The sequence below is a fragment of the Mytilus californianus genome, unplaced genomic scaffold, assembly GCF_021869535.1.
Source record: "Mytilus californianus isolate M0D057914Y unplaced genomic scaffold, xbMytCali1.0.p SCAF_5, whole genome shotgun sequence".
NCBI lineage: Eukaryota > Metazoa > Mollusca > Bivalvia > Mytilida > Mytilidae > Mytilus > Mytilus californianus.
Genome location: NW_026262701.1, coordinates 13,181,485 through 13,205,777, shown reverse-complemented (window position 1 = coordinate 13,205,777; position 24,293 = coordinate 13,181,485). Strand labels below are relative to the sequence as shown.

At 32.1% G+C, this 24,293-nt stretch overlaps 2 protein-coding genes across 2 annotated transcripts in view; both read left to right on the top strand.

Moving 5' to 3' along the window:
* Positions 1-3,487, top strand: part of LOC127701603 (solute carrier family 66 member 2-like) — an 86,284-nt gene extending 82,797 nt beyond the window's left edge. Inside the window, exon 7 of the transcript XR_007982123.1 lies at positions 3,269-3,487. The gene's annotated coding sequence lies outside the window, so the exon portion shown is untranslated. The remainder of the gene's footprint in view (positions 1-3,268) is intronic.
* Positions 58-22,768, top strand: LOC127701604 (PSME3-interacting protein-like). The gene is made up of 7 exons (XM_052205563.1): positions 58-199; positions 8,043-8,156; positions 8,777-8,869; positions 11,023-11,144; positions 16,036-16,157; positions 17,565-17,608; positions 22,251-22,768. The coding sequence occupies exons 2-7, from the start codon at positions 8,051-8,053 to the stop codon at positions 22,457-22,459; spliced, it is 696 nt and encodes a 231-aa protein (XP_052061523.1). The 5' UTR covers positions 58-199; positions 8,043-8,050; the 3' UTR covers positions 22,460-22,768.
* The last annotated feature ends 1,525 nt before the right edge of the window (positions 22,769-24,293 follow it).

The window sequence follows — 24,293 nt, the reverse complement described above, 5'->3', positions numbered from 1 at the left end:
TAGCAATTATTTTAGACATTTCTTTTAAGTCACATAAGCGTTTTAAACAGGGTAAAATTGGAATATATTTATCAGACACAAATTGACACTGAACAGAAAGCAACATTATTTTGAGACTCTTATTTTTGCAGAAGGTCCCATACTTGTTGAAAGCAGAATATATTCATACAATTGCGAATAACAGATTGCATAATTACTGGTATTTGTATGAGAAAAATTAAGGTTCATCAAAAGGAACTGAAAAATATGGCCGTTTTTACACCAGAAAATCTACTATGCCTATGGGTACAGACAAACTGATGCATCTAGGAAAGTTTTAAGGCATGGCAGGACCTAGATATATAAAGTCTATGGTTCAGAAAATTTAAAACTTACCTGGTATTTGATGTGCATTTTTTTCCAGTCTGCAGAAGATAGCAAAATAAACAAACACACAAAGTTTCATTTGAATACACCTTATCGCTATTTGGAAATCTGTCCCGCTTGACCCTAGAATCAGTCCCGCTTGAACTTTTGACGTCATACAACAATCACTTTTCCATTGTGGCGTCAGATATTTTCTATTATGACGTCAAAATTATACGGGAACTTTTGTGATGTCCAGTAATGGCGGACAAATAGCGATAAGGTGTATTTAAAACGGTCCACTCAGTTACACAGTTTAAATATTTAAATCACCTATTGTTTGAAGATGTCTATTGTCCATCTACATGTATTGTCCATTTAAATCATTACTACTCACAACAATTATATGAGGGGAGCTTCTCAAACCTCTTTCCAAACTTAGTTTATATTTTTGGCACCTTCTGCTACTCTGCAGGAACTAAAAAAAATGAAAAGCAAAATCCAGAAAAATGTATTGTTTTCTGAAACATAAAATGCATTTAAAGTTAAATTAGCTAGTTCCTGCCATGCCTTAAAACTTTTCCAGGTGCACAGGTTTGTCTGTACTCAGAGTTAAATTTTTTGGTGTAAATACGGCCATATTACATGTATTAGCCAAAAGGTTATGATGAACCTTAAATAAGCTCTGAAGGAAGACAAGTAGTCGTTTGCAATCCAAAAAATAAGTTGCTTGGCATGTGAAAAATAATTATCACGCCAGTTACCGTCACCTATCATTTTACAGGTTAAGAACAACCCCTCAAATAAGGGATAACCCCTCAAAGTAATGACCATCCCTTTTTATGACAATGTATGAGGTGTAAATTTCAAGTGATAAACAATTTTTTTTTTTAAAACAACTTTTAAGTACATAAGGGCACATATTTACATTATTTGCAGAAACTTTTCTCAGAGAACAATACGTCTATCTGGTATTATATTGACAAAACATAACCATGAATTTTGGAATATTCATGGACTTCAATCTTCTTTATTATTGAAAATAAGAGGACCCTTTACTTATACATGTACAAATAATGTTTTTTTACAGCCCCTCAAATTCAGAAGTTTTGTGAGGTCAAAACATGCCTAAACAATATTTTTCTGGTTTCAGGTTTGCTAATTATTTTTCAATTTGAGTTCAACTTTTTATTGCAAAAACTAAAAGAAATCTTTTGCACACAAATATTAAGTAACTGTGCAAGGCCTTAAAAAATTGCTCCCTTGAGGCTTGTACATGTAAATGAACAGTATTTTAAAGATAGCAGATCTAGACAAATGAGATTTTCATTGTCCATGAAATTGTGCTTGTAAGAATATTAAAGACAACTATTAACAGTCAGGGGTGCTATTTAAAGAGGTGATTTCATTATCACCTATTTCAGTGATTTGATAAATTCTGTTTTCACCTATTTAAGTGATTTTGGTGTTTCTTTTGATCTTCAAATGCTAATTTCATTGATTTTCCATATTGTGACAAACTTTTCTATAATTTTCCTACATAGAACTAATTATCCCTTTCTTTTGTATATCAGTTTCACCAGTGCGCTTGGACATGAGTTAGTGTGCTAAAGCTTTTAAAAGTACCCTTGGGAATTTCTCTATAATCAAATATTCATTAACTACTTTTACTATCAGACAAAGGTCAACAATATTAGGTAACCTGATTGGTTTTCTTTAGAGTTATAATGATCTACTTCAAGGTTATGTCCTGATCTACAAATTATTCCAGTTTTTGCATATTTTAAATAAACTGTAAAAACGGACAGGCTAATCAAGCAAAAGACAATTTCTGCATGTACATAGTTGTTTTTTTCAATGGAATTCTTGTCTTTTTACCAATAAAAAAGTCAAGCTTGTGGGAAAAATATCAAGAAAATGTTATAAACACTTGTTGAAGTGATTACATTTTAACTTCTCAAATTACTTGTTTCAGTGATTTTAAAAAGTCTGTGTCTATTTTGTGAACATTTTTAATATTTCAAAGCCAAAATCACTTGAAGAAGTGATTCTCAAATCACTTGTTTAAGTAGTACCCCTGACTGATTAATGACAGACAAATACACAGCCTACTAGAGCAAAGTAGTAGAGAGAAATTCCAGAATAGAAGAAAATAAGACTATATTTACTTGTTTAAGTAAAACAAAATCTGAATGTCTAAGGGATATAACTTTACCTCCAAAAATAATTTACCTGTACCAGTAAATAAAAAAAAAACACTGAATAAGTATTAACCCTGACTGAATGGGATATATCTTTTTTAAGTATAGCCACTGTTATGATAAAACAAAACAGTGGTTATATATAATTGCTTAAAAAAGATAAAACAAAAAATAGTCAAAATTTAGTTCACATATACAGTCAGTGGAATAACTTAAACAAGAGATTTTTATACGACCGCAAACAAAATTTTGTGGTCGTATATTGGTATGACGTTGGCGTCGTCGTTGTCGTCGTCGTCTTCGTCGTCGTTGTCGTCCGGCGTCGTCGTCCGAAGACACATTGGTTTTCGCACTCTAACTTTAGTTTAAGTGAATGGATCTCTATGAAATTTTACCATAAGGTTCAATACCACAAAAGGAAGGTTGGGATTGATTTTGGGGGTTATGGTACCAACAGTTAAGGAATTAGGGGCCCAAAAGGGGCCAAAAATAAGCATTTTTGTAACTTCCAGACATAACTTGTGTGTTAGTGTATGGATCTCTCTGACATTGTACCACAAGGTTCCATATCACAAAGGGAATGCTTGGATTGATTGGGGGTAATTGCCTCAAAATGTTTAGGAATTAGGGGCCAAAAAAGGGGCAAAACACAAGCATTTTTCTAGTTTCATGATAATAACTTGTGTGTAAGTGTATGGATCTTTTTGAAATTGTTCTACAAGGTTCCATATCACTAAAGGAGAGCTGGAATTGAGTTTGGGGGTAATTGCCCAAAATGTTTAGGAATAAGGGGCCCAAAAGGGGCCAAAAATAAGCATTTGTCTAGTTTCCAGACAATTACTTGTGTTCAAGTGTATGGATCTCTCTGAAATTGTACTGCAAGGTACCATACCACAAAGGGAAGGCTGGGATTGATTTTGGGGGTAATTGCCTCAAAATTTTTGGAATTAGGGGCCAAAAAGGGGCAAAAAACAAGGATTTTTCTAGTTTCATGACAATAACTTGTGTGTAAGAATATGGATCTTTCTGAAATTGTACTACAAGGTTCCATATCACAAAGGGAAAGCTGGGATTGAGTTTGGGGGTAATTGCCCAAAACGTTTAGGAATAAGGGGCCAAAAATAAGCATTTTTCTAGTTTCCAGACAATAACTTGTGTTCAAGTGTATGGATCTCTCTGAAATTGTACTGCAAGGTACCATACCACAAAGGGAAGGCTGGGATTGATTTTGGGGTTAATTGCCTCAAAATTTTAGGAATTAGGGGCCAAAAAGGGGCAAAAAACAAGGATTTTTCTAGTTTAATGACAATAACTTGTGTGTAAGTGTATGGATCTTCTGAAATTGTACTACAAGGTTCCATATCACAAAGTGAAAGCTGGGATTGAGTTTGGGGGTAATTGCCCAAAATGTATAGGAATAAGGGGCCGAAAAGGGGCCAAAAATAAGCATTTTTCTAGTTTCCAGACAATAACTTGTGTTCAAGTGTATGGATCTCTCTGAAATTGTACTGCAAGGTACCATACCACAAAGGGAAGGCTGGGATTGATTTTGGGGGTAATTGCCTCAAAATGTTTAGGAATTAGGGGCCAAAAAGGGGCAAAAAACAAGGATTTTTCTAGTTTCATGACAATAACTTGTGTGTAAGTGTATGGATCTTTCTGAAATTGTACTACAAGGTTCCATATCACAAAGGGAAAGCTGGGATTGAGTTTGGGGGTAATTGCCCAAAACGTTTAGGAATAAGGGGCCAAAAATGGGCCAAAAATAAGCATTTTTCTAGTTTCCAGACAATAAATTGTGTTCAACTGTATGGATCTCTCTGAAATTGTACTGCAAGGTACCATACCACAAAGGGAAGGCTGGGATTGAGTTTGGGGGTGATGAATCATAAGGGGGTTCAAAAAATTGGGGGGGATTTTTTTTCCCCCTTTTTTTTCTTTAAAATTTTCCATTTTAAATTGGTTTTTTCTGATTTATATATAAAAGCAAATAATAATGATATGGTTTGACAAAATGTTTGAATAGGTAAATTAAAATTTTTTAAGTTCTTAGACCACATTCATTCTGTGTCAGAAACCTATGCTGTGTCAAATATTTAATCACAATCCAAATTCAGTGCTGTATCAAGCTTGAATGTTGTGTCCATACTTGCCCCAACTGTTCAGGGTTCGACCTCTGCGGTCGTATCAAGCTGCGCCGCAACGGAGCATTTTATTAATTCAGCCATGCTGGATCTATGCGATCACTCTGTTTTTGGAGATGGTGCAGAATACTAAGTTGAAGACATGTCATGAAACTAATTATGTGTTTTTATGACTTGCAGAAACTTTCTACACCATTTTAATAATCAACTGCCAACTTTTGACATGTTATTTGCCCTTAAATTAAGAAAAGATTGGTCGAACAACCCTTTTATTTTAGATATACACTTGCATATAGTTCCTTTGTAAATCAAAATTTATAATGATTTACTATTTATGAATTAATTTGAAAAAGTATTTTTACATCAATTGAATCAGTTGATAACAATTTTGAAAGTATTATATTATTATCTTATGCTTGTGTAAGTTTTTGTTCTATGAAATTTAGGTCAACATGTGTGTTAATATATCTAAGTTGATTCCCACAATTTTTTGAAATGGTATTACAATGTACTCTAATTCTTTCCATAGGCAAGTAAGAGTCAGTATGATTATAAACTGTCATGATTTTCAAATAATTACACTCAAAGGTGTAAGTATTAATTGGAAACAACCCCAGTCTTAATTCACCACATTTAATATCTTCTGACCTGTCACATAATTAAATAGGCACAATTTATTACACACCTAACTGAATACACACGTTCTTGACCTCAATAGTAAACCTACAAATGTATTATTTATTTTGATCTACACTACATTAAAATATTCTGTTAATTTTGCTAGCTAGCTGAATGATTAATCAGGCATGGTTTTTTTTCAAAGAAAAGACAAAAAATGTAAAAATATGTATAAAAATGCAAGCAAATTTTATTTCACTTGTAAAATCATTGTCATCATCTGACATAAGTCAATAATCAAGATCTAATTAATTAGTTACAATTATCAGAAATTTGGTTGAAACAATAAACAAAATTGCATAACTCTTACCTGAGCATTTTCTGTAATAAAATTTATTTGTTTGTACTGCATTTAACAGTAATTGGAAATATCTCAGCATTAGGTATTTGTACATTTGAATTTGAATACAGGAAATGTATTTTTTTCTTAATGAAAAATGAACACCAATTTAGATAAAAAATAGTCATTATTTTTTTTCATTGTTGTTGTTGAGAAAGTGCATTTCCAAGGCCTCTTTCTGGAAATTATTAAGCCAGTTATTATTGATGGCATATAAAAAAATATATTACTTGTTTGACGATTTCCCTTTCCATTCATGTCAATACCATTAAATTGCAAATATTTATAAAAAAAAAATCTGACAGAGTCTAAAATTGAAATATCAATTATATATCATTATTTGCATCAATATTGCGAAATTCCCTACCTGTGGGCAATAACATAAAAATTTAACAGTAAGATTGGAAATGAAAAGAGAAAAAAATATTGAAAAAATATGGTCAGAAAGAATATCAGACTAGCTATGAATATGGCTGGATCACAACATCGACGATGCTTTGATTTATGCCCCCGCCGTAGTGGAGGGGGCATTAAGTTTTACCCTTGTCCATCTGAACATCCGTCAGTCTGTCCGTCCGTAGTTGGTTTCCGTTCTCTAACTTTAGTTTGCCTCAACCAAATGTTATGAAATTAAACTTATACACAATGCTTACTACCACAAAAAAAACAGATCAAGTGTGAATTTTGGTGGTGTCACTTTAATTGTTCCAGAGTTATGCCCATTTACAAATGGAAAAATTGCTGAATTTTTCGTTTCTTTTCTCCAACTTAAGTTTACCTCAATTAAATGTTATGAAACTTATACACAATGCTTTTTACCACAAAATACAGATCATGTTTGAATTTTGGTGGCGTCACTGTTACTATTCTAGATTTATGCCCTTTACAATGAAAAAATTGCTGAATTTTTAGTTTCCTTTCTCTAACTTAAGTTTGCCTCAACCAAAACTTATACACAATACTTATTACCACAAAACTCAGATGAAGTACAGATTTGGGTAGCGTCACTTTTACCGTTCTTCAATTATGTCCCTTTATAATTTTACATGATATGCAAGCAGGGGCATCATCTGTGTCCTATGGACACATTCCCCGTTTATTAATTACTTGTTTAAGAAGCATTTTTTATTCCTATAGGACATCTATTGGCAATTGTAAACACGTTGCATATTTAAAAAAATAAATATTGTTGAAAAGGAATAATCATGTCATGGTTTAGCTAGAAATAGGACACAGTGTGTTTATGTTGAGCTCCTTTTTTATAGAATTTTTGTATTATATCCAAATTTTGACTGAGCTTATGCAATTTTAAATGCTTTATACAAGTTTACTAGAATTTCCCAGACAGGAGCAGTTTTATTCCTGAAAACTTCAATATTTCAACTTTTAGGTTATGCAATAAAAAAGAATTGTTCTTGGTCAAAATTTTAGTGTTCTCAGTTGCTGAAAATAAAAAGGGTCAAATGAAGAAATAAAACTAAGTAAAGATTTATTTTTTAGCAGAAATTTACCATATATATAATACTACCCAAACAAGTGAATTTTACTTACTCATTTTAGTGATATAAGGTAGATAACTCTTATTTGCAATTATTCTTGACAAAAATGTACTCATCTGACAGATGTATATCATGGGTTTTTTTTCAAAAGTATAATCACATGAAAAAAAGTATGGATAACAGAGTTTTTCAAGCTACAGGTTAATTGTATATTGCCTGGCAACTTGGAAATTTGCTCTAAGATGAAAAAGGAATATTTGTCTCTTTATAAATTGGCAGCCAATGCAAAAGAGGAATAAGCCTTATCAACAATAGCATGAATGAATAGGTACATCTTAACAAAATGTCAAGCTTTAAATGAATCAGATTCCAAAAAGGTTGCAAATAAATTTAACAGACTATACTATAAAAAATGATATGCCATCAAGTTTGAAAGATATTCAATACTCCCTCCAGCAGTCATGCCCATGATAAAAACTACCCCGGTACTTAGAATTTTTTTTTGATTTTGATGGAAAGCATATTATCTTTGTAATACAATGTACACCGACATTAATCTTTTAGCAGTCATTCCCAAGGTCGCTGGACATTGTACATGTTGTACAAAGGCCAGTAAGAATTGGTTTGGTCCAGTTAAGTGATATGCATTACTGGACCAAATGACCAGTAAAATTTTCAATTTTGTCCAAATCATATGTGTAAATGTCCTGTAAAAAAGAGGCTGGTCCAGTTAAGACGAATGTTTTATTGGACCAAACGTCCAGTTGATTTCTCAAAGCCTTGGGAACTACTGGTTTTAGTGTTATTGAAAAGTGACAAATTTCTTTTATTTCAGAATAAAAAATGTCTGATTTATCAAATAAGTTTATCACTCAATCTGAAGTTGATGATAAAAGAAAAAAAAGACAAGAAGAATGGGAACAAAAACGAAGACCAGACGATCCTATAGGTATATTATTTTATTTCCATCTTGTCAAATATAATCTTTTTGAAGAAAAATAATGATGTTTTAATTTTTGTTTTGTTGTGTTGTATACTGACAGATCACCCCGACATCTCTTTTTTCATTTCACCTATCTCAGTGTAAGGTTATTTTGTGTCCATCATTTACCATCTCTGGTCTGGTGGTAGCTATTCTATGGAACTACTGGACCAAAGTTGTCTAGTTTCAAAATTATGTCAGATGTTCCTTCTGATCAACATACATGGCAGCTATAACTTAAAAATAGATCATAATCCTGAATACTGTAAATTCAGAAATTTTTGCGTGCATTTATTATTGCGATTTTTCAAAAGCTGACAAAAATGTGAGATTAATTATTGCGATTTTCGGAAAATCTTTATACACATCTATGAATCAGATTAAAGAATGCAAGTTCTTATTATTGCGATATTCACTCAGTCGCATTATTCGCATTAATAAAAACCTCGCAATAATTTCTGAATTCACAGTATAAAGTGTTGATTTCTACATTGGAAAACACCCCTCTCTAGTATTAAGCATCTAGGAAAATTGTCGTCAAACATGAGAAATATTTGTGTCTGTTAATCTGTGTTATTTTTGAACAGAATGTCCAGAAGCAGATAACAGGTCTCTGTATGATAAACTTCAGGAACAGAAGATGAAGAAGGATGAAGAATATGAAGAACAACACAAACTTAGTAAGATTATCTGAAATCTGAAATAATTCAGATCATCTGAAAAAAAATTAACTAAATGACACTAAGTAAGATCATCTGAAATCATCAGGTTAGATACTAGAATGTGTTGCATGCAAGGAATAAAATCATACATTGTAAGTTATGGTCACAAACTTAGTTCAACTTAATCATGTTAGTCATCCCTGTGTATATATATGTACAAATACTATTTCCACTCTCAAATTGGTAGTGAAACCAAGCAGCATTATTCACCACCACTAGAAAATGTGTTGCATAAAGGAAGAATGCCATACATTGAAGGACATGGTCAAAAACTTCATTCAACTAAATCAACCCTAAAATTCATTCTGGTCTCTAACTTTAAAACCTATTAGAGTTTTGGGATGAATTAGTTAAGTTTCTACCTTTTGTTGTTTAAATGAAACAACTTTGTCGTTTGATTGCTTCTAAACTTGCGTTACAGTTCACTTGTTTAGATGCAGTGGTTCTCCATGATGGCTTATATTACTATCCCTTAGTTGCTTCGTGGGATCCCACTATCAAAGTTGTTCTTTAGATATGTAAGAATTTTTTACATTATTTTTCATTAATGATTTCTTTGTTCAAACTGAAGTCAAATTTTTCCTCCACTTGTGAAGTAAAATGTCCAGCATCTGATCAGTGTTGTCTGGTCAATTTACAACACATTTGCCAATTGCTAATTTCTGTTTACAATTTCTATGATAAATATACACAGCAGTAATTTTTACACAGTAGAAAGAGTGTGTTTAATCAAAGCATTACTTTTAAAGTCTAGCAGTAAGTCAATTCTAAATTACCGGTAGTCTAGATAAAACACTGTAGTTTTGCTACATCCACACATTGCAGGTTTTAAAAGTACCTTATCATAATACTTTGAGTCCTTGAGGTTAATACAATAACCCCCCATGCATTAGTAGTTTTGTTTGTGTTTTGTTAAAACATTGATCTTTATTAGTCCCCTACCGACGGAGTAGAAGGGGACTTTAGGTTTGCACTCCGTCCGTCTGTCTGTCTGTCCTTCTGTCAGTCCGGCAAATCAGCTTTCCACACTTTTTTCTTCGTTCTTGAAGATATTGATTTGATATTTAGTATAAGATATAGATATTTTTTTTTTTATTTCCAATTATGGGCCCCAAAGGGCATAAACATTACAACATCAATAGTATATACCGGTAGTATTATCATGACAAGTTATAGATCAAGTTCAAATTTTGTTCCGGTCTGATGATTTAATCCAGAGTTATGGACCATAACTCTGGACCACATCTAATGTTAGAGTACTATGTTAAACCATATTTCTGTACAAAGGGAGATAACTAATTTTTTAAAAGACATTCTTTGTTCAATTATTTGAAGAATTTTTTGGCAGGTTTGTTAGTTATTTAGTATAAACTAATTTTCTGAATGCTATATATATAAAAAAAAAATTATGAAGAGAAATCCTTTAATTAGATAATAATCTATTTTTATTATGTATATATTTCAATACATTACATTGTGTAGATAAAAGTTGTTGACATTTTATAGATAAGTTACAAATCTATATTAATTTGTTACAAATGAAAGAAAAAATATTTGGAACTATTAATTATATTTGATTATAATTTGAAAATAGATATACACTGTATTACATCATATCTAATTTTAGAGAACTATTAATCATATCTAATGTTTTTTTCATCATGCTTATACGATATTGATTGGTATATAGTTTTATCATGACAAGTTACAGATCAAGTTCAAATTTTTGTTTCGGTCTAATAATTTTGTGCAGAGTTATGGTCCTTTGACTTGAAAAAATCACTCATATAATCAGTTTTCCACACTGTTTTTAGTCATGCTTGAAGATATTGACATGATATTTACTTTTTGTTTACACCATGGCAAATTATATAACAAATTAGCATTTTGTTCCAGTATAATGAATTTTTACCCGGTAGGGGACTATGTATTGCCATGCAATACTCTCAGAAAGCTTGTTTCATTTGTAGTAGATGTTATTGTTGAATATATTATTGTCTGTAATTGGATCACGCCTATATTGTGCTCTTTCCATTAAAATATTGAATTGTTAAAAAAAGAAATTTCACATTTGTTTTTCAATTTGTTCATTTTATATTTGTTTCATGCAGAAAACAGTGTAAAGGGGTTAAATGAAGATGAAGCTCATTTCCTAGAATTTGTGTCAAACAAACAAATTGAGATAGAAAAGGCTAGGTCTGAAGAAGAGAAATCTATATTCAAAGAAATAAAGGTTTGTATCTCAGTATCTATGGGATCAGTTTTTGTGGCTGTATAATGTGATGGCCTCTTCGTCCTCATCCAAAGACATTTGGTTTCCAGACAATAACTTGAGTATAAGTGTATGGATCTTGTTGAAATTGTACCACAAGGTTCCATACCACAAAAGGAAGGTTGAGGTTGATTTTACGGGTTATTGTCAAAACTGTTTAGGAACAAGGGGCCAAAAAGGGGTAAAGAACAAGCATTTTACTTGTTTCAGGACATTACCTTCTGTATAAGTATATGAATCTATATGCAATTGTACAACAAGGTTCTTTATCCCGAAAGGAAGGTTGGAATTGATTTTGGGGTTATGGCCTAAACCATTTAGGAAATAGGGACAAAAAAGGGGACAAAAACAAGGATTTTCTGGTATCTAGACAATAACTTGAGTATAAATCTATGAATCTGTATGAAATTGTACCACATGGTTTCAAACCAAAAAAAGAAGGTTGGGATTCATATGGGGGGTTATGGCCCTAACCGTTTAGGAATTACGGACCAAAAACAATACTTTTCTAATATCTTGTATAAATTGCTTATTTCTTGACCAATTTCAATGGGTTTTAATTCAAAGTCTTGAATTCTTGTGGTTCTTTAATATGCTGAATCTTACCGTGTATTTAGATTTTTGGAATTTGGGCCCCATTTTTGAATTGGTTAACATTAAGGTCCAAAGGGTCCAAAATTGAAGTTTGTTTAATTTCATCAAACATTGAATTATTGGGGTTCTTTGATATGCCAAATCTAACTGTGTATTTAGACTTTGGATATTGGTCTTTAATAGGTAAATGTCCTATTTCAAATTATTAAGTGCTTGGACGACATTCATTCTGTGTCAGAAAACTAATTAATCTCTCATTTTATTTTTACCATACTTCACAAATTGCAATAATAAACGCATGCAATAATTTCTTAATTTACAGTTTGTTAAACCTATCCCATGGCAATTTTCACAATAATAAAAAATTGCAAAAATTTCTGAATTGACAGTATATGATCATATAATATGTAAGTGGGATACAACTGAGAATTTATTATTATTTCTTAAAAATATAATTGCATGAAGGCCGTACGGCGACCTATAGTTGTTAATTTCTGTGTCATTTGGTCTCTTGTGGAGAGTTGTCTCATTGGCAATTTTTTATAAATCTTTATTTAAATGTCAGCATTTATGCACAACACATTTCTATGATATTATTACGTGAGTATTTCTGTATTGGCCTTGTTATTGGTCCGAGGCTTGCTGTATTGGCCTGAGGCGAAGCTGACGGCCAATACAGCTGGCCGAGGACCAATAACAAGGCCAATACAGAAATACACGTAATAGTATCTTTATTAATTAACTACAGTGTTACAATATTTTTTTTATTTCATTTCACAAGAGATAAACATTTTTATCTTGAAGTGGAACTATCAAAATCTCAGTTTCTTTTTATAAGATGCAATATCTAATGATCTGGTGCCGTTTCCAGGTGTCTTCAGCATTTTCTCATCTGATGAATTTTTCTACCCTTTCCAGTCACTATAAAGTGTTATAATTTAAATTTAGACACAACACATAAATAGTAATTGGAAAGGTACTGCCATTGCATGTGTTATGTAGAAACAAATTGAATATATTTAAAAAAAAATAATGTTGGAGTTGAAAATGATACAACTATCCATAAGCCAACTGACCAAAGAACGAAGATTTGCACAATTACAGGTCACCCCTCCAGAATGCATATGCCTGGTTCGGGTTTAAAAATAAATGACAGTTTACAAAACATGAGAAGCGAAAGTAAACATTAAATCGATTTGTACCATCGTGAAATTATGAGGTCGACAAGAAATGAACTTTGTGATAATCTACTCGTTCCCCAAACCTGAAATAATTCCATCGTCTGCTTTCAAAATGCTTTTTAAATGAATGTGACCGTCTTTAGCCTGAAATATATTGCCATACTGAACGTTTCAGCATGTTTATGGTGAGTAAATGAAAACTGCGTCTTCCAAACAACTGTTTACTTTCAGTTTGTGTTTATCGTGACTTTCGATCTAAAAACTAGAGACGTTCCGAAATCCTGTATTGGCCGGATCAGAACTCGGCCAATACAGAAAAAAAATCTATATTGGCCGAGTTATTCTGTATTGGCCGAGTTGACACCTTTATAATGCATAGGCAGTTTTCATCATATTAAGTATTAAGTCCAATAACAGTGTAGTTAATTAATAAAATGAAATACGGACTATTCATGAATAACTTGGTCAGGAGGAGATAACTTGGTTTAAGTTGCTCAATTTAGGGGAGATAATTTAACTGGTTTTGAGCATATGTCACTAAATGTACATTTTTTTAATGAAGTATTTAGAAAACAAGGAGGAGTAACTACATTTTCCTTTTTATACGACTGCAAAAAAATTTTGCGGTCGTATATTGGTATGATGTTGGCATTGTTGTCGTCCGAAGACACATTAGTTTTCGCACTCTAACTTTAGTTTAAGTGAATGGATCTCTATGAAATTTTACCAAAAGGTTCAATACCACAAAAGGAAGGTTGGGATTGATTTTGGGGGTTATGGTACCAACAGTTAAGGAATTAGGGGCCAAAAATAAGCATTTTTGTAACCTCCAGACATAACTTGTATGTTAGTGTATGGATCTCTCTGACATTGTACCACAAGGTTCCATATCACAAAGGGAATGCTGGGATTGATTTTGGGGGTAATTGCCTCAAAATTTTAGGAATTAGGGGCAAAACACAAGCATTTTTCTAGTTTCATGACAATAACTTGTGTGTAAGTGTATGGATCTTTCTGAAATTGTACTACAAGGTTTCATATCACAAATGGAAAGCTGTGGAATTGAGTTTGGGGTAATTGCCCAAAACGTTTAGGAATAAGTGGCCAAAATTAAGCATATTTCTAGTTTCCAGACAATTACTTGTGTTCAAGTGTATGGATCTCTCTGAAATTGTACTGCAAGGTACCATACCACAAAGGGAAGGCTGGAATTGATTTTGGGGGTAATTGCCTCAAAATTTTAGGAATAAGGGGCCAAAAAGGGGCAAAACACAAGCATTTTTCTAGTTTCAAGACAATAACTTGTGTGTAAGTATATGGATCTTTTTTGAAATTGTACTACAAGGTTCCATATCACAAAGGGAAAGCTTGAATTGAGATTGGGGGTAATTGCCCTAAATGTTTAGGAATTTGGGGCCAAAAAACAAGCATTTTTCTAGTTTCCAGACAATAACTTGTATTCAAGTGTATGGATCTCTCTGAAATTGTACTGCAAGGTACCATACCACAAAGGGAAGGCTGGGATTGAGTCTGGGGGTGATGAATCATAAGGGGGTTCAAAAAATTTGGGGGGATTTTTTTTTCATTTTTTTTCCTTTAAAATTTTCCATTTTAAATTGGTTATTTCTGATTTATATATAAAAGCAAATAATAATGATATGGTTTGAATAGGTAAATTAAAATTTTTTAAGTTCTTAGACCACATTCATTCTGAGTCAGAGACCTATGCTGTGTCAAATATTTAATCACAATCCAAATTCAGTGCTGTATCAAGCTTGAATCTTGTGTCCATACTTGCCCCAACTGTTCAGGGTTCGACCTCTGAGGTTGTATCAAGCTGCGCCGAGCGGAGCATTTTATTGATTATTTAAAACTAGTAGACATTAAAATGTACAATGATTAATTTTACCAATAAACGAAGTTTGAAATTCATGTTTCATGTAAATGTAAGTATTGCAACATGTTTTTTTGTTTCAGGAAAATAAAGCAAAATCTATTTTTATGCCCCCGCTGTAGCGGAGGGGGCATTAAGTTTTACCCTTGTCCGTCTGTATGTATGTACGTACGTACGTCCCAAAATTGGTTTCCGTTCTCTAACTTTAGTTTGCCTCAACCAAATTTTATGAAACTTATACACAATGCTTATTACCACAAAACACAGATCAAGTTTGAATTTTGGTGGCGTCACTTTTACCGTTCTAGAGTTTTGCCCCTTTACAAATGGAAAAATTGCTGAATTTTATTTTCTTCTAAATATCAATTAATTTTTAAAATTGGAGTTATCTTCCTTTGTCCATGATTATAGTTGAATCAACTACAATCAATGCTTTATACAATGCAATGTATAATTTTGACTTCCACTGATAAAACACAGATCAAGTTGAATTTGGGTAGTGTCACTTTAACCAGTATTGAGTTATGCCCCTTTATAAATCGAAAGATTGCAAAATTTTTAGTTTCCATTCTGTAACTTAAGTTTGCCCCAACCAAACATTATGAAACCTATACACAATATTCATTACCACAAAACTAAGATCAAGTACACATTTTTTGTTTCCGTTTTCTAACTTTAGTTTGCCTCAACCAAATGTTATGAAACTTATACACAATGCTTATTACTACATAATACAGATTAAGTACGAAATTTGGTGGCGACACTTTTACCATTCTTGAGTTATGTCCCTTTATAAACATAAAAATTGCTGAATTTTTCGTTTCCTTTCTCTAACTTTAGTTTGTATCAACCAAATGTTAAAAAACTTAAACACAACCGTTCTAGAGTTATGCGTGTTTACAAATAGAAAAATTGCTGAATTTTTAGTTTCTGTTCTCTACTTAAGTTAGCCTCAACCAAGTGTTATGAGACTTACACACAGCATAGTGTCACTTGACCTTTCTTCAGTTATGTCCCTTTATTACTTTATGATATGCAAGCAGGGGCATCATCTGTTTCCACATGTGGACACTATCCACATTTATTCATACATATGTTACTACCTCTCTACATAGACGATGGTATCAGTGATATTTTTGTACTGTGTATTTGCTTAATCTAAATCAGTTGCATTGTTTTACAGGAATCTTCAGTATCTGCAGTACAACCCTCATCATCACAGGAGAAAAAGTCTACCAAAGCTGCTGTACAAACAAATAAAAGATCACAAACATCACTTTTGGCAGGGGCAGTCAAGAGAAAGGGGTACAAACTTCATCAGCACTATATTAAAAATTATCATTTATAATAGAATGAAGTAGCCATGCACTGTTCCTGAAGGAAGGAGAGGGGGTCATATGAATATGCAATTTTTAAATTACTAAAAAAACACTTTAACCAATTTTCATGAAACCTTGGTGAATTGTTTTTATGCCCCACTTAGGGGCATTATGTTTTTTGGTCTGTGCGTCAGTTTATTCATCTGTCTGTTCATCCGTCTGTCCCGCTTCAGGTTAAAGTTTTTGGTCAAGGTAGTTTTTGATGAAGTTGAATTCCAATCAACTTGAAACTTAGTACACATGTTCCCTATGATATGATCTTCCTAATTTTAATGCCAAATTAGAGTTTAGACCCCAATTTTACGGTCCACTGAACATAGAAAATGAAAGTGCGAGATGGGCATCCGTGTTCTATGTATACATTCTTCTTTCTATTGATTTAAGCTCCCTTTCGATTTTTATCAATATAAGTTTTTATGTTCCCGAGTTATGGGATTTTATTCATAAAATGGGTGATTTTCCAGTTTTTTTACTATACCAGTAATTCAAAAATGCTTTAAATAATTTTTATTAAACTTTGGTGAATTGCTTATATCTATTGAATAAGTTCCCGTTCTATTTTTTAAAATTTCTGATTTTACATTTTTGAGTATTGGGCTTTAATTCATAAAAAAGTGGAGTTTTTCCAGTTTTCAGACAATAACTCAAAAATGCTTTGAGCAGTTTTCATGAAACTTTGGTGACTGGTTTATATGTTTTTAAATAAGCTCCCTTTAGTTTTTATAAGTTTCTGATATGACATTTAGGAGTTATGGAACTTTATTCATTGAAAAAGTGACAGGCATATCATGCGCTCATGGCGAAGCTCTTTATTGAAAAGAAAAAGAGATGGGAGAACTGAACTTGTTTTAATCAAAACCAAGTGGCTCGCTGGTAAAAAAGCAGTAGTTTAAATATATTATATTTGGTTAGATATGCAAAAGGGATGAGACACGATTTATGCTTATAAAGTCTTTTCCCATGGACTATTTATAACAGTAGAATATTTACAACGCATGCATGCAAACAATACAATAATTATATATATTGTAATTAGATATTTAAAAATGAAGGTGTGTGATGATGTGAATGATTGTACACATATGCACATTATTGTGCTATATTATACAGTTTAGAAACCTGTAAAAAAGGCAATGCTGTATTAAAACTTTTGCTAGTATTTATATTGTGTAATAATAGTTCCTGTTGTTATACTAGTTTAATGCTGGAATCATAAATTGCAGATAATATGTAAACAGCTTATTTCAGTAATATACTGGTAGACAGTGAATGACTTATTCAGTGAAATATTAACTATTGAATTATATAGAAAAAAACTTTTTATGTTTTACAGAACAAGTGAAAATGAAGATAGTAACAAAAGAAAAAGTATTGACAGTGAGTATTGTTTAGACCAAGCTACAGTAATAATGTGACATAGGCTAAAAGTTTTTTTTTTTAAATCTATCATGTCTTTGCCTCATTTGAAGAAATCAGCTACATATAGAGGTACAGACGTATGCAGATATAACATAACTAAATGAAAAGTTAATGCTTTAATCATTTATCATTATCATGTTTTTAATTTAATGTAAATGGATATAAAAAAAGAAGATGTGGTATTACTGCCAATGAGACAACTATCCACCAGAATTCATATTACATTGACATTAGCAATTATTTGTCATTGTACAGCCTTCAACTATGAGAAAAATCCATACTGCATACTACGCTTTGAAAGGCCCAGACATTGTTTACTTTCCTATGACTAACACACGAAAACAAGAGTATGTTTGGTGTCCGCTCAAGGACATGCCTGGTTTCTGTTAATTGATTAAATTACTATTTACATTAATAGTAGAAATTGTGCAATTTATTACACTGATATATCTGTATGCTGCTATAAAGCCATGTTCTAAAAACACAAATTAGTCATAAACAAACATAACTACATTTGGAAAGGCTTCCACCCAAAGCATGAATGACCTTTTTTTAGGTGCATAACTCTATTGTGAAGATCAATAAATTAAATGTAAATTTACTACAACTATATTCACATCATAACATGACAATGACACAACATTTTCTTGGCACTTTAGGCATTGATCATAAAGTATTTGTGCAATTTCCTCTCATTTCAATTTCGATTATTGATACACCATCACACACAGCAAACCATGACCTTGCCATTCATGTATTTTACACCAAAATAAAGATGTGTGTGGGTATGATACAAAGTCAAAAAGACAATATAAATGATTTTTTTATACGACCGCAAAAAAATTTTGCGATCGTATATTAGCATGACGTTGGTCGTCGTCGTCGTCGTTGTCCGAAGACACATTGGTTTTCGCACTCTAACTTTAGTTTAAGTCAATGGATCTCTATGAAATTTTACCATAAGGTTCAATACCACAAAAGGAAGGTTGGGCTTGATTTTAGGGGTTATGGTACCAACAGTTAAGGAATTAGGGGCCAAAAAGGGGCCAAAAATAAGCATTTTTGTAACTTCCAGACATAACTTGTGTGTTAGTGTATGGATCTCTCTGACATTGTACCACAAGGTTCCATATGACAAAGGGAATGCTGGGATTGATTTTGGGGGTAATTACCTCAAAATTTTAGGAATTAGGGGCAAAAAAAGGGGCAAAAAACAAGCATTTTTATATGGACAAATACTTTAGTACAAAACATAATTTAAAGCAGTGTAAGGGAGATAAATCAAATACATCATTTGAATTACCTCCCTTACACTGCTTTTAAATTATGTATAAAGTAATGGTTAATGAACAATTAAGACAATTTAAAACAGTGTAAGGGAGGTAATCCACATACAACGTTTTGATTACTTCCCTTACACTGCTTTTAAATTATGTTTAAAGAAATGCATATTTATAAAGGAAGACCAGTAAAAATATCTGCAAATGTTGCATCTTTTTTTTTTACAAAAAAATACATATGAAAGATTTGACACCATATTTTAAATTCTATTATAAAATAGATAAAGTTAGCTATATGGTAAATTTAAATGGGTAATTATGGTTGCAAATTCCATTGGAAATTTGAATTGAGATTATGACCATATCTTGAGGGAAAGAATTTTTTGGGGGAAGGGGGGGGGGGGGGGGGGGGGGGTAAAAAGAAATTGTGGGGGTCAATTTTTAGCTCACCGGGCTTCGGGCCCCATGTGAGCTTATGCCATCACTTGGCGTCCGTCGTCGTCGTCGTAAACTATTTCAAAAATCTTCTCCTCTAAAACTACTGGGCCAAATACCTTCAAACTTTAACTAAATGTTCCTTAGGGTATCTAGTTTATAAATTGTATCCGAAGTTTTGATCCATCGACAAACATGGCCGCCATGGGTAAAAATAGAACATAGGGGTCAAATGCAGTTTTTGGCTTATATCTCAAAAACTAAAGCTTTTAGAGCAAATCTGACATGGGGTAAAATTTTTCAATTGGTCAAGACCTATCAGTTCTGAAATTTTCAGACGAATCGAACAACCCATTGTTGGGTTGCTGCCACTGAATTGGTAGTTTTAACAAAATTTTGCAGTTTTTTGTTATTATTTTGAATATTATTATAGATATATAAAAACTGTAAGCAGCAATAATGTTCAGCAAAGTAAGATCTACAAAAAAGTTAATATGACCATAATTGTCAATTGACCCCTTAAGGAGTTATTGCCCTTTAAAGACAATTTTACACAATTTGTTCATCAAGTTTGCTTACATTTAAAAATCTTCTCCTCTGAAACTACTGGGCCAATTACCTTCAAACTTTAACTAAATGTTCCTTAGGATATCTTGTTTATAAATTGTATCCGAAGTTTGTATCCATTGACAAACATGGCCATAATGGCTAAAAATAGAACATAAGGGTCAAATGCAGTTTTTGGATTATATCTCAAAAACTAAATCTTTTAGAGCAAATGTGACATGGGGTAAAATTGTTTAATTGGTCATGATCAATCGACCCTGAAATTATCAGACAATCGAACAACCCATTGTTGGGTTGCTGCCACCGAATTGGTAGTTTTAACAAAGTTTTGCAGTTTTTTGTTATTATTTTGAATATTACTATAGATATATGTAAACTGTAAGCCGCAATAATGTTCAGCAAAGTAAGATCTACAAAAAAGTTAATATGACCAAAATTGTCAATTGACCCCTTTAGGAGTTATTGCCCTTTAAAGACAATTTTACACAATTTGTTCATCAAGTTTGCTAACATTTAAAAATCTTCTCCTCTGAAATACAGGTGAGCGATTCAGGCTCTTGAGAGCCTCTTGTTTCTCATTTCAGTTTTCAGAAATTAAAAAGAATTATTCTTCAAATATTATTTTTTTTTCAAATTTCAAATATTGAAAAATTTCAAGAAGTAATCTTTAATTCCACAGTATGGCCCATTAGATTTGTAAAATCTTTGACCACATTTATTTATTTGTTATGCCAAATCTGACTGTGTATTTTGATTTTTAATTTTGGGTCCAGTTTTCAAATTGATCTACATTAAGATCCAAAGGGTCCAAAATTAAACTTAGTTTGATTTTAACAAAAATTGAATATATGGGGTTCTTTGATATGCTGAATCTAAACATGTATTTAGATTTTTGATTTCGGGCCCAGTTTTCAAGTTGGTCCAAATTGGGGTCCAAAATTAAACTTTGTTTGATTTCAACCAAAATTGAATATATGGGGTTCTTTGATATGCTGAATCTAACCATGTATTTAGATTTTTTATTTGTGGGCCCCGCTATCAAATTTGTTCATATTGAGGTCAAAAGGGTCCAAAATTAAACTTTGTTTTATTTCATCAAAAATTGAATTATTGGGGTTCTTTGATATGCCAAATCTAACCCTGTATTTAGATTTTTAATTTTGGGTCCAGTTTTCAAATTGGTCTAAATTAAGGTCCAAAGGGTCCAAAATTAAACTTAGTTTGATTTTAACAAAAATTGAATATATGGGGTTCTTTGATATGCTGAATCTAAACATGTATTTAGATTTTTGATTTTGGGGCCCAGTTTTCAAGTTGGTCCAAATTGGGGTCAAAATTAAACTTTGTTTGATTTCAACAAAAATTGAATATATGGGGTTCTTTGATATGCTGAATCTAACCATGTATTTAGATTTTTTATTTGTGGGCCCCGCTATCAAATTGGTTCATATTGAGGACAAAAGGGTCTAAAATTAAATTTGTTTTATTTCATCAAAAATTGAATTATTGGGGTTCTTTGATATGCCAAATCTAACCCTGTATTTAGATTTTTAATTTTGGGTCCAGTTTTCAAATTGGTCTACATTAAGGTCCAAAGGGTCCAAAATTAAACTTAGTTTGATTTTAACAAAAATTGAATATATGGGGGTTCTTTGATATGCTGAATCTAAACATGTATTTAGATTTTTGATTATGGGCCCAGTTTTCAAGTTGGTTCAAATTGGGGTCCAAAATGAAACTTTGTTTGATTTCAACAAAAATTGAATATATGGGGTTCTTTGATATGCTGAATCTAACCATGTATTTTGATTTTTGGGCCCCATTATCAAATTGGTCCACATTGAGGTCAAAAGTGTCCCCAAAATTAAACTTTGTTTAATTTCATCAAAAATTGGATTCTTTGGATTCTTTGATCTGCTGAATCTAACCATGTATTTAGATTTTGGATATTGGACCATAATAGGTAAATTAAAAAATTTTAAGCTCTTAGACCACATTCATTCTGTGTCAGAAACCTATGTTGTGTCAAATATTTAATCACAATCCAAATTCAGAGCTGTATCAAACTTGAATGTTGTGTCCATACTTGCCCCAACTGTTCAGGGTTTCGACCTCTGCGGTCGTATCAAGCTGCGCCCAGCGGAGCATTTTATTTTAAATACTGTTTTCACAATGGATAAAAATTGTCTATCTTCGTTTACTTCCATCATCAAATTCCTGTATCCATGTGCTGTATTGAGTAAGGGAAACATGCTTAAGTTCACTGTAGCTTTTCTATTAAATGCCATTTATCATTACTATTTATCTTATTATTTCAGATAAAGAACCTGAATCCAGTAGCAATACAGGGGCAATAAATACCATTGCAAGGGAGCAGTTGTTGAATCAAAGGGCCAAAATTATTGGTGTTTTACCAGGACTCGGTGCTTATGATAATGATACAAGTGATTCTGAAACATCTAGTAGTGACTCTGAATGTGATTTCAGTATACAGAAAAAAGTTAAGATTCAAATCAATACACAGTGATTAGTTTTGACAGTTATCAATTTTTGAAATGTTCCACATGGTTCCAAATTTACACCAGTGGTTTAAAATTTATAAACAGCCTAATATTAAAGGACAAGCTGTTTTGTTTCTTTATCTGAACCATTCTTATATGCAAAGAATATGAAGCACTTGTTCAGATTTCAGTGAAATAGAAAACGTTAGCCACCACCAGACAAAAATGGTTATGAATAGTTGACATTGTTTACAGTTCAACTTATACTGACTGTTGCATGTTAATTTTAATTGTTAAAACATAAATTATTTGATCATTAAATGTTTTAATATTTATTTTTAATCGTTTGCATGGTAAATGGTGTTTTTTTTTTTTTTTATATTATATGATAAAATAAGGAGATGTTGTATGATTGTGAATGAGACAACTATCCACAAGAGCTAAAATGGTATGGATTTCAGCAAGTAACTATAGGTAACTGTACAACTTCAACAATGATCAAAACCCATACTGTTTAGTCAGCTATCAAAACCCATACTGTTTAGTCAGCTATCAAAACCCATACTGTTTAGTCAGCTATCAAAAGCCCCAAAATGAAAAAATGTGAAACAACCAAGGACCTGATTTATGAAAAAACAATAAGAAAAATACAATATTTTAAAGACAACCACTGAATTACAGGCACATATTGAATGATGTGAGGTTAATCATGTTTGTGATCTCTCAACCATATGCTAACCTGGGACAGTGGTATAACAGAACATAAGAATAAACTGTAAAAATCAGTTGGAAGCACAAAAAAAACAACTAGTATAAAGACAAAAGACACAGAGTACTGATCTCAAAGTACTCACAGTTATTGAAAGCTTTTTCAAATTAATAACAACTAATAAATAACTCATGTTCTCCCAGACCAAAGTATGAATCAGTACACAACACAACCAACAGATATAGTGTAATGAGATCATAAACAGTCTGAGAAAAAACATAACCTTGTGCAATGCCAAAATAAAAAAATACCGACAGGATGAAGAACCATAAGTTTGCATAATTGTATAGCAATACATATTTAGTTATGTGTCAATTTAACAGAAACAAAATCAATGTTACTACTGATAAAAACAATATTCAAAGATCTTAATACTGTTTCCTGATCTTTGATACTATAAGCAATAGATCAACTGTATTTGGTTTATTGAATGATTGTAAGGTGTACAACTGCAAATCCAACTTGCAGATTTTATCTGACCTTGGCCTCATTTTCATGATTCATTGGTCAATGTTAAGTTTTCATGTTTGGTCTGTTTCTCAGTTACTAAAAGCTATAGGTAATCTATATTTGGATTTGGTGTATTAAAGGATTGTAAGGGGTACATGTTTGATTGGCAGGTTTCATCTTACCTTGACCTTATTTACATTGATCATTGATAATGTTAAGTTTATGTGATACTTGTAGTAAAGCCTTTATCTTAAAGACTTTCAACATCAATTCAATCAGGATCAGTTAAATAGCTGAGACATTTCAGCTTGTGCACTCTTATTAAACTAATTTAAATTTTTCATTTAAGGATATACAAGTTGAACTATGAGCTATTGCTCACAAATGATATCCCCGCTATAAGAATTCTGTTAACACTAATTTGATTGATTGATTGATTGTTGGTTGCTTAACGTCCAGTGGCAAATATTTCATGCATATTCAAGACGATAACACTAATTTGATGGGTGATGGATGTGAAAACACATCACACAGTATACCATACTCAAACAAAGCTTGATATTAGATTTTATGTTACTCTGATTCTTAGTTCAAGAGAAAAATGTGATGAAAAAAATTTCATACATGGCTATTATGTGCAA

What these genes read in the sequence shown, in the direction of transcription:
- LOC127701604 (XM_052205563.1), top strand. Translation starts at nt 8,051, where the DNA reads ATGTCTGATTTATCAAATAAGTTTATCACTCAATCTGAAGTTGATGAT. An exon ending in AAGACCAGACGATCCTATAG is followed by an intron (nt 8,157 to 8,776) that starts GTATATTATTTT and finishes ATTTTTGAACAG; the next exon opens with AATGTCCAGAAGCAGATAAC. An exon ending in TGAAGAACAACACAAACTTA is followed by an intron (nt 8,870 to 11,022) that starts GTAAGATTATCT and finishes TGTTTCATGCAG; the next exon opens with AAAACAGTGTAAAGGGGTTA.